Below are 10,533 nucleotides of genomic sequence, written 5' to 3' on the forward strand. Positions count from 1 at the left end.
GTCAGTGGACAAAATCATTCTTTTCCCAAAAATCAGATGTCATCGTGGAAAAATGAAAGAAAACCAAATTTTAGCGTGACAAGCAATGAGACTGTTAGCGGCTCGTTCATTTCAAACAAAAATGAAACAAGCTCTTTTAACAATTATCGGGGAAAAAGCTGCATTAAGGTGCAACTGAACTCTTAAAACTAAATACTTTTTTTCAGTGTAAAATATGTACACGTAAACATTGAGAAGTAGCAAATATTTTTACTGTTCCTTCGTTTTAGGCAAGGAAATTCATTTTTAGCATACAGCATATTTGAATTGTTTTTCCCATTCAGTGCGAATGCATCAGGTCTTTTTCTTTTTCTTTTTCTTTTTGAATAAATTGTACTTGTTTTACCCCGAAAATCGAGACTCCTTCATTGCTTCCATCCGGTGGTCACGTGGCGCCACCTAGCGGACGACGTCGGCAGCCGCTCGGTCAATCAAAGTAGTAGATTTGCACAAAGATGGCGTCCAGGCCCGCGAAGACGGGCGCGAAATTGTAGATGAGGGCCCGCTCCTCCTCGGAAGGGCTGAGAAACTTGTGACGGCTTTTGCTGGCTGGGAAAACAAACAAACAAACATTTGCGGGCGAGGACAAAGCCGGGAAACGTGGCCGACAGTCGCCGGGGCAACGCTGCAACCACACTCAAACAAACAAATGGCTTGTAGTCATCTTTCAAGACCTTTTTTTTTTTTGCTGGTGCACTTTTGAGCGAGGAAGGAATGTTTGTGGACTTTTTTTTTTTTTTTTTTGTACTTGAACTTGAACTTGATGATGTCATCCGTTGAATGAAAGCCGACGCAGGAGGTCCCGTCGACGTTTTTGTCCACCCGGTCAACGGAGGAGGCCACATTGGGCCCGAGCGGCTGCGCCCTTTTCAACGCGTTCCGTTTTTTAGAGTAGTTACGGCGGAGAGTTGAGGGAGGACGGCGAATCGCGAGGACGACGGGAGCGCCGGAGCCGTCCGAGGAGACCGCCGACGGGCTTCACCTTCGGAGACGAAGAAGCTGGCCGCGTAGAAGGAGGCCCGCACGGCCTGGGTCGAGTGGACCGCGCCCGGCTTGTCCACCCACTCGAAGGGCGCTTTCTCCGGGTGCCACTGCACGGCGTAAAACGGGTAGCGCCGGGCTGAGAGCGCAAAGGCAAACAAAGGGGGGTCAAAATGGGGCACGGCGGCCAAATTTGACGCCAACGGAGCGCAGAACCTTCCATGGTGGAGACGAAGTCCGTCCTGCCGTCCGTGTTGGTGGAAAGAACCTTGTAGAATCTTTTCAGCTTGGCGTTACGGCTGAAGTTCTGCCGGACCACAGCGGTGACAAAGCCGAAGGAACCCGCGGCGGGATGAGCGGCGAGTGCCGACGCGAGTACCTGAAGAGAGAGACTCCAGCTGTGGAAGTTGACGGTGATGTTGTCCTCCGACAGGGAGCGCATCAAGTCTTCGGGGAAGTCGCGGAAGAGACGGCTCGACGGCGACGCTGGACGGGAGGGGGCACGGTCGGTGGCGAGGTAGCTACGTCGGTATAGCGAGCTAGCTAGCCAAGTACAAGCGAGGCATCACCCGACGTGAAAGTGAGCGGTAGAGCCACGGCTTTGGTGTCCGTGGTCGTCAGCAGGTTCTTGCTGGCCGTCAACACCGTCAGCTGCTGGAAACCCTGACACGTACCCCATAGAGGGAAGTAGTCGCCGTCGTTGTTGGCCTACGGGGGGCCCAATGACATCCACGCGAGACACCCTTGGCTACAGAACTTCTCGCAAGGTCAGGAAGCTGCCACGAGACGGAAGACGCTCGCCGGCTACCTTGAGAGCCAGGTCGTAGAAGATCTGGGCCGCCCGCGCGTACTGCGACGTCTCGATGTCCACGTCTCCGCCCGGCAGCAACAACCTGAGCCAAAGGAGGAGGACAACTAGCAAAAAGGAGAAGGAGAAGAAGACGACGACGACGACGACGACTGCGCTGCACACCCGTTGATGGACGAGAAGATCTTGGCGTATTCCTCTTGGGTCCGATTGATCCTGGAGAGAAACGGACGACCGAGACCAGTTGAGCCGTCGCGCGTCTCGGTGAGCGTAAACCGGGGGGCCCTTTTGGAGGTCTCGGCCCAGACCGCAACGCGGCCGCCGGTGTCCTGCCGCCTTACCTGACGGGCACCACGCGGGCGCCGCCGCTCTCCAAATATTTGACGTAGGAGGCGGCGATGTAGGACCAGCCCGCGGCGAAGGGGTCGTCCGGCAGGACTTCTTGCGCCAGAACGCCTGCGGGGACCGAGCAGACCGGCGTTCGCACTTTCAGGCGACGCGTTCGGCCCGGATCGCAAAGTCGGCGACCTTCGCCTCGTGCAAAAAACATTGCCAAAGTTGTCGGCTTGAATCTGCAAAGCGGCGAACTGGCAATCTGGGGAAAAACGACGCCGGGATCACCGGCACCCCGGAAGCCATCGCGCAAAATCCGTTCTGTGAGCGGCACCGAAAGAAAAACTTTTGCAAGTCAAAATGGAAGACGCGAAAGCACCAAATTAGAACCAAGAAAAACCCGAAAATTTCCTCAACATTTCACATGCAAGCTTGAAACAAGAACGCCACAAAGAAAAAAAAAAAAAAAAAGACAAAAGTCAACTTTTGGATCCATTTCACGTCTGAACAATGCGGCAAATTATTTGTCATATGCAGCTCGGAAAAAAAAAAAAAAAAAAAAAAAGTCTGATTTCGCTATCAAACGACGTTCGCGTCCTTTGATTTGAAGGACTTCAATTCCCCAAATCAACTTCATCATCTGGAGTTAACTTTCTTTGAGTTGCCACTTTTCTTTCATGCGACCTTTCAAAAGAATCATTTTAAAACCTTTGGTCCTAGTGCAGCCTTGCATTGCTCCTATGGGGTAAAAAGGACCGTTTTGATATGGAATTTTTTTGGGGTGTGCATAAAGTCACAAAGGGCCCAAATTGCACGGGTCTTTTGGCAATGACGTCACAAGAGCAGTTGAAAATCATGCAGGCTTTTCTTGTCTTTTCTGAAGAAATTCATTTGTCGGTTTTTTTTCTTTTGTAAATGTTCCGCTCAGGCGCCCTCAACGAATTTGCGTCCTTTCGACTTGAAAGAGACGTTGAAGACCCAAAACCGGCGCAACCGCCGAGAGGACGGACGGACGGATGGACGGACGCCGTCCGCGAGGACTCACCGATGATGGGCCGCTCGCCGGCCGCCGCCGCCGAGCTCAGCAGGGCGGCCAGCAGAACCGCCGGCACCGCAAACGGCATCCGGACCCCGGAACAGGTTCTACCGCCGCACGGGAGGACGTCGAGGAGGACGCGTTCCGCGGGACCGGCTCCGCTCGTTTGCACGCGCGTGCACGGAACAATCCGCAACCCCCCGCTTTCGCACGCAAGCCCCGCCCACCGCTGCACTTTTCGCCGAACCGGAAACCGGCGGCTGACGCCAGCAGGCTTGCGACGGCTCCAAAAGAACAGTACCGTGGGAACGTCAATCATTTGAGTTTTGGGGCTTTCACCAATCAAGATTTCCTTTCAAAATAAAAAGTTGCGTTGCCTTCCACTTTTCAATTGATGTTGACGTTGACGTTGGACTGGCGTGAAAAAAAAAAAAAAAAGGACCCGGCTTGAGTTCCAAGACACTGACGTGGCGCAAAAACACTGAACCGGCTCAGGAGGACGAGCGGCATTCCGGTCACGCCGCGGAAGGGAAGGCGGACGGCGCCAGTCGACGGCGACTCGCCACCGGGACGACTTCTTCTTTTCCGAGTCTCTTGATTGGTATGAAGAGGAAAATGAACCATATTTCTCACACCATGTCAATGAAGGACAAGCAAGGTGACTCGGCTGGAAACCGTCGGCCTCGCGGTTCTGAGGACCCGGGTTCGATCGGTTCGAGCCGTCCGTGTGGAGTTTGGACGTTTTCTCCGGGCGACACTCCAAATTGCCCCGTCGGTCTCGGCGCCCCCTGCGGTTGGCCGGCGACCGGTTCAGGGGGTGCCTCGCCTCCTTCCTGCCCGTTGACAGCTAGGATAGGCTCGAGCACTCCCCGCGACGCTCGTGAGGACAAGCGGCTGAGAAAACGGATGGACGCAAGACAAGTAAATGAAAAGAGCACAAAACCAGTCCCGATGATAAACAAGTTTAATGAAGAACAAGGCGAAGGGAGCAACATGTATGCATCTATTTACAGGAAACGATTTCTTCACAACTGCTGCACGATGACTTTCTTCTTGGCGTCGTGGGCGAACCTGTTGGCGCGGAAAAGCTCGCCGTCGTAGAAAGACGCCAAGTTGTGGACGTTGATCTGGCGAGCCTGCCGGAAAACGCCAAAGGAAAGGAGAAAAAAAAAAAAAAACACAACATTGAACGTGGCGGCAGAAAAGAAAAGTCGGATCATCTCGACACCCGCAACCCGTCTGGAATGTCCTCCTCAAATTTGGACCTGCCCGCCTACTAAACGTCGCCAAATCCGCCGCAGTCGCTACCTTGTCGTGCAGCTCCTTCTCGGGGATCTCCACGGCGTCGTGGTGCGCGCCGAATCGGTTCCTCTGGTAGGAAAGCTGCTCGGCCACCAGCTGCTTGAGGATGAACAGCAACAGCTCGTCGTTGTCCTTGCGGAACGCCAGGTAGCGGGAGAACGTCTGCGGGAGGGAAGCGCAAGGACGCGTCAGCGCGGCGCCGGCTCGGCGTGGCGTTTGTCGCCGCGGGCGTAACCTTGCGCATGCTCCTCATGACGCTGAACTTCTGCGTGTCGATGAAGCTCTCCAGCATGATGCGGACGGCCATGTTGACGTCGTCCTCCGTCACGTAGTCGCGCAGGTGCATCTTGGCGTGGGCCTCCGCCATGCGGATCATGGACTCGATGTGGCGCACCGTGATGGGGATGCTGCCCGTCGCCTGCCACCCGAGCGATCCGCGTTAGCGTCCCGTCCCCCGGCCGGCGTGCGCCCGAGCGTCTCGTGTCGCGTGCGCTCACCACCGACTCTTTCCTGAGGTCGCTGTAGATGCGCGCCACCTTGTCCTGGTCCATCCGGTTGAGTTTGGGGTGAACCTGCGGACACGGCCGTCAACCGCGTGACCCGTGCGACCCCCGCGACGGGCGGCGCCCACCTTGTCCTTGGCGTAGATGATGTACTTCTTCAGGAGGTCCTGGGGGACGGGGGCCGCGGCGGACCAGTTGGGAGGGAGATCCTCCTCCGAGGCCACGCCCCCTTCCTTGTTGCCGGGGTGATGCTTGACGTGAGAGCCCACCACGAAGCGGGCCAACATCTCGTCCTGCCGGGGGCAAACGCGCGGCCTTTTTTTTCAGGAGGCGGACCTGCCACGCGCTCCCGACCAACAACCGTGTTCGTTGCCTTGCCGACGCGCGGACGTGCTTTTGTGCGCGTACCTGCACAGGGTCCACAGTGTCCCTGACGACGCACAAGACATCAAAACGCGACACGATGGGCTCGGTCAGGTCCACGTTCTCGGCAAAGGTCAGCGAGGGGTCGTACCTGCCGCCTGGAAGGACGCGGCCCTCGCCCGTGAGCTAGCGGAGCGCGACAGAGCCAGCGCGTTCGTGCGTGCGTACGTACCGATGGGGTTGGCGGCGGCGACGACGGTGCACCTGGCCTGCAGCGAGGTGACGATGCCCGCTTTGGAGATGGAGATGCTCTGCTGCTCCATGGCCTCGTGGATGCTGGTGCGGTCCGCGTCGTTCATCTGCGGCGACAGGCGCGCGTCAGCACCGGCCGGGGCGCGACGCTGCGGACCCGTCGGGCGGCGCGCTACCTTGTCGAACTCGTCGATGAGGCAGACGCCTCGGTCGGCCAGCACCAGCGCGCCGGCCTCCAGGGTCCACTCCCGGCTGACGGGGTGCCTCTGCACGTACGCCGTCAAGCCCACCGCCGACGCCCCCTGCCCCGTGGTGAACACGGCCCTGCTCGCCGCCTTCTCCACGTACCTGCGAGGGCGAGCGAGAGGCCACGTCGTCATCGCGAGCCGTATTTGGCGCGTCCGTCCGGAGGGCGTCGGCCTACTTGAGGAACTGCGACTTGGCCGTGCCGGGGTCCCCGCACAGAAGCACGTTGATGTCTCCTCGCACTTTGTGTTTCCCTCCTAAACAAAACCCGCACAAGGACCCGCGTGAGACGCTCGCCCCGACCCTCAAACGGCTCGGTCGGGCGTCGAGGAGGTTACCCGGATTCTTGGGCTCTCCTCCGAACAGCGCCAGGGCCAGCGCCCGTTTGATGTCCTCGTGGCCGTAGATGGACGGCGCCATGCTGGCGAAGATCTGAAGGCACACCGAACTATTATGGGATGTACGCCGTGTTGTCATCAGCAGGTCGTGTCGTGATTGGTCAGAAGACTCCAAATCCACAGCGCGTCTACCACGGAACCCTGACCCCTGAAGTCTCGCGACTCCACAACTGCACGAGCAGTTTACGACGCTGATCCGAAGAACCCGACCACCAAAACCTCGCAACCCGTCTCTTTGGATCCATAATGTTCAATCCCTAACCCTTCAGCCCCAACACTCGGCCCCCAAATACAAACGCTTCAGCATTTCCTGAACTTGGTGAATTCTCTCAACCGAAATCCCTGACCAGCATCTGCCGCCACTAACCGAATATCAGCGAGTCCTTAATCCCCTGACCCCAAAACTCAAACGTGCTCATCCCTCCGCCGATTGTGGACAAAAGCCAGGGTCCACCCGGGACTCCTCACCAGCCGAAGAACCCTTCGCCGTCACAATTACAGGCAAAGGCAATTCAGAGTCTTCGGTTTGTTCAACGCGCAGAACGCCGCAGCGTCACGACGGCGCGTCGCCCGTCCGACTCACGCGTTCGCCGACGCATTCGTCCTTGGACAGCGCCACGACGGCCTTGACGTCTTCGTCCGTCAGCTCGGCCGCGGCCACGCCTTCGTCTCGCCGAGCGATGTGGTTGGCCAGGATGACGGTGGCGAACACCGGAAAGCCGTTGGCCACGTTCAGCGAGCCGTCGTAGTTGTTGTGGTAGATGCCCGTCAGCTCCTGAAACGGCAAACGGCGTTTGAGCGCCCCCCCCAGAGATCCCCGAGCAGCTCGGGTCGGCTCGCTCACGATCTCGTCTCCCGGCTTGCAGTTGTCCACCAGGTCCGCCAGCAGGATGGCGTCTTTGGAGCGCGGCAGACGTCCGGCGGCCACCTTGCCGGGACTTTCCTGGATGGTGATCCTCTGGTAGTTCTGGTACACGGTCTGAAGAAGCCCAAGGAAGTGAGACCGAGCGGCAGAAAAACTGGCAGAAGGGCTCACCTCCTCCATGTTGATCTCAAACGGTCCCTGGGACTGGCACTCGGGACACGATCCCGGCTTCACTTCCTGGTTCTGGGACTGGAAAAAGGGCCCTAGTACAAAGTTGCACTTGTTGCAGTTGTACTTGACCACGGCCAGCTGCGGCAGCACGCCGGTGCAGCTGCTCACCACGCCGCTGGTCCGGATCAGCTGGTTCAGATGGAGCTGCCTGGAGAGTCCAACAGACGCCGGCAAAAGACTTCACACTTCCGCCATCTTTGGGACGCAACTTTTTTGCGTGTGTCCCCCCCTTCAAGCGTGAGAGGCTCATTCCTTTTTGTTCGGATGCCCCCTCCCTTTCGGAATTGGCAAAGACCAAAAGCGTGTGGGGGCGAGGCCGGCTCACCTATCCCCACAGCCCCCCACTTTCTTCTAGAAATCGATAACCCGAGCGGCACCCGAGGTCTCCTCGCTGCCACCCTTTACCTAAACTGGCGCCCCACAAGGCAGACGTGCCAAGCCCACATACTTCCTCTGTTTTTTTTTTTTTTTTGCGACCCCCCCCCCCGCCCCCGAGACCTTGACGTCCCCGACGCGGCCCGCGCTTACCTGAGTGAGCGAATCTCCTCCACCAACGGCAGGTTGCAGATGCGCACGTGGATCTGGTGGGCGATGCGGTCGTATTTGGGGTACATGGCCAGCACCACCTCCTTGGCCGCCTCGTCGAACACCTGACAGGGACGGGGGGAAGGAAGCAAGGCATGAGCTTTGCTGGGTCGGGTCGGGTCAACGGGGGATGCTCGTCCCTGCACCTTCAACATTTCCATGGGGGCTTCGGGCAGGAAGTACGCCAGCACGTGCTCCCGGGCTGCCAGGTGCTCGTAGTTCACCACCAAACTTTCCTTGTTCTCTGCACACGCACTCGTGTCAACTTTGACCTTTGCCAGCGCACAAAAACGGCCGACACGCACACGCGACGGGCACCTTTGCACATGTCGCTGATCTTGTCCTTGAAGACGTTGCGTCCGCTGTCGTCCACGTGCGTGCGCAAGAAGTTCTTGAAGCGGTTGTAGATCTCGAGATGGGGGGCGGCCATGGACACCCACTCCCTCACCGTGTGACCCTGCCGGCGGGGAGGAGGGCGTTAGACTGGGCCGGGGGGGGGGGTCGGGGAGACGCGCCGCGGCCAGCGACCTTCATGTCCTCCAGGTTCTCGATGCTCTCGATCATCTCTTCGTCGTCGCCGTCCGCCGCGCCCTCCGCGGCGCGCTCGGCCAGGCGCCTCCGCCGCGCCGCCGGACGCTCGTCGTCCTCGTCTTCGCTATCTGAGGACGTCGCAATTAATCGAAATGCCCAAGAAAACTATTTGGTAGTTCTAGAGATCAGTTTCAACAAAAAAAAAAATAAAAAAAAGGGGGGGGGGGAGCACTATTGATGGTCCAAGGGGGATCCGGTCGAACCTCATCTGTCAGCCTATCCATGAGCACTGCAAACGGGAAGGGGCTCAGAGCCCATCCCTGATGCACTCCCACCTCCACCCTAACTGAAATGATGCATTTAAAAAGCAGCGTACAAGTTTTGGGCTTCTCACCGTACAGCAGCCCCCTCCGGAGGCGGCCGCTGAGGCGCTGCTCCCGGTCCCGCCGCCTCATGGCCTCCTCGGCGGCCGCCCGCGCCCCCGGGGACAGCTCGTGCAGGTCTTCCTCGTCCAGGTCCAGACCCTCGGCCTCGTAGCGGTCCAGCGCCGGGATGGCCCGGTAGTCCCTGTCTCGCAGAGACGCAAACGTGCTCAACAGGGCCTTCGACCGACTTTCTCGATTTGCGTCAACTCTTGACCCCGCTAAGCTGTCGCCAAATGCGGCAAAAGGCCCCCCCCCCCCCCCCCCCCTCACCGCTCCATGCCGTCCCCGATCAGCTCCTCGCCGTCCCCGTCTTCCTCCTCCTCGGCGGCCAGCGTCGCGTCGCCCAGCAGGCCCTCGGACTCGTCCTCGAAAGGGGGCAGGTCTCTGCCGGGGCTGGAGGTCAGGTCCCCCCTCCTGGAGACCGGATCGGGGCTGGTGGCCACGTGCTGCGACTCTGAAGAATCCTGTTCACGTTGCGAGGACAACATTTTTAATTTGGGGGGGGGGGGGGGGGGGTTCCCGATGTCAGACAAGTCGAGGGCCATTGCACAAGCGCAACGACCTGCGTCCGCTTCAACTTGGAAATTAATTTCTGCATTTCGGGTAAGACTGAACCGGTAAATCAGACCGCATGTTTCAGCAAGGAAAGGAAATTGAAGGAAGGAGCCCAGCACAAATGTTTTGACTCTCCTGACGCTGGCGAACGCGACCTAGCTTGGAAATCCCTGGCTTGAAACCATCCGACCATTTTCAACAGCAGTTCTCCTGCTTAAACGTCTCGGCCGACTACGCCCTGAACTGGTCGCCAGTCACCGGGCACATTGAGACACCCCCCCCCAAAAAAAAAAAAAAAAAAAACAAAACCTGAAGCCAAATGGGGGGGGGGGGGGCGCGCCACGGGACTACATCATCAGTGACTGACTGAATCTTGCACTCGACCGAACCTTTTGTAGTGTGGCAACACGTCCAAGTCGTGCACGGGTCATGTTTTGCAATGAAACAACTTCTTCTGATTTTCATCGCGTTTTAACAGTTTTTTGTCCTATCGTTGGAAGGCACTTTCCACTTTCCACGGAAATATTGACCAATTCCTTCCAAACGACGGAAGTCAGATGAAACAAGCAATTGTTATTGGTTGCATTCCTTCGATGAGCAACTGAAATGGACACGCCACCGCAGTGACCAAAGTCGTCATCATCCCAACACTGTTCTGTCTTATCAATAACCTGATATGGTATCGACAGCTCTCGAAAAACGGTCAACAACAACCATTCTCAAATGATAGCGATTACAATTGAACATCTTTCGGCAGTCCCTCTCTCCGAACCGAAACTTGTTTGTAGTATTGTTCTAAGGAGTCTTTCTTTCTTTCTTTCTTTCTTTTTTATAACACTCACCGCCATTTTCTGTTGCTTTCCTGTCGAGCCTCAAAAAACGTCTGCCGGCTTTCCCGCCAAACCGAGTCACGCGGTGCAGAAAGCCCGCGAAATCTCATCAATATTCAAATTTGCGTGACCTTGGAGGTCTTTGATTGGTCGAGCCGAGACAAAGGGGGCGGTCTCTTCGCGACTTGGGCCGGGCCACACGGCGCGTGCGCAAAACATCGATCGACGTCACCGACACCGCTTTACGGTT

The 10,533-nt window shown here is 57.5% G+C and overlaps 2 protein-coding genes across 3 annotated transcripts; both read right to left on the bottom strand.

Annotated features, from left to right (window-relative positions):
- Nucleotides 1-235: 235 nt before the first annotated feature.
- On the bottom strand, nt 236-3,422 carry zgc:171566. Of its 2 annotated transcripts, XM_061832368.1 has the most exons (9): nt 3,207-3,422; nt 2,170-2,284; nt 1,994-2,044; nt 1,829-1,913; nt 1,590-1,728; nt 1,400-1,506; nt 1,237-1,327; nt 1,022-1,159; nt 236-588 (listed from the first exon to the last, which is right to left on the bottom strand). In XM_061832368.1, the coding sequence occupies exons 1-9, from the start codon at nt 3,283-3,285 to the stop codon at nt 467-469; spliced, it is 927 nt and encodes a 308-aa protein (XP_061688352.1). In that variant the 5' UTR covers nt 3,286-3,422; the 3' UTR covers nt 236-466. The 2 variants fall into 2 exon arrangements, with proteins under 2 accessions (XP_061688352.1, XP_061688351.1); XM_061832367.1 differs by lacking the exon at nt 3,207-3,422 and having other exon boundaries at nt 2,170-2,697.
- Nucleotides 3,423-4,143: 721 nt separating this feature from the next.
- mcm2 (minichromosome maintenance complex component 2) lies at nt 4,144-10,425 on the bottom strand. The gene is made up of 20 exons (XM_061833576.1): nt 10,296-10,425; nt 9,169-9,362; nt 8,868-9,040; nt 8,471-8,601; nt 8,261-8,399; nt 8,089-8,186; nt 7,886-8,007; nt 7,298-7,505; nt 7,106-7,240; nt 6,845-7,036; nt 6,202-6,295; nt 6,042-6,120; nt 5,794-5,965; nt 5,598-5,724; nt 5,411-5,523; nt 5,131-5,295; nt 4,997-5,071; nt 4,735-4,917; nt 4,506-4,661; nt 4,144-4,333 (listed from the first exon to the last, which is right to left on the bottom strand). Exons 1-20 carry the CDS (start codon nt 10,299-10,301, stop codon nt 4,223-4,225), a joined length of 2,673 nt encoding a protein of 890 aa, XP_061689560.1. The 5' UTR covers nt 10,302-10,425; the 3' UTR covers nt 4,144-4,222.
- Between the last annotated feature and the right edge of the window lie 108 nt (nt 10,426-10,533).

This window comes from Syngnathoides biaculeatus, chromosome 10 (assembly GCF_019802595.1).
Source record: "Syngnathoides biaculeatus isolate LvHL_M chromosome 10, ASM1980259v1, whole genome shotgun sequence".
Classification (NCBI taxonomy): domain Eukaryota; kingdom Metazoa; phylum Chordata; class Actinopteri; order Syngnathiformes; family Syngnathidae; genus Syngnathoides; species Syngnathoides biaculeatus.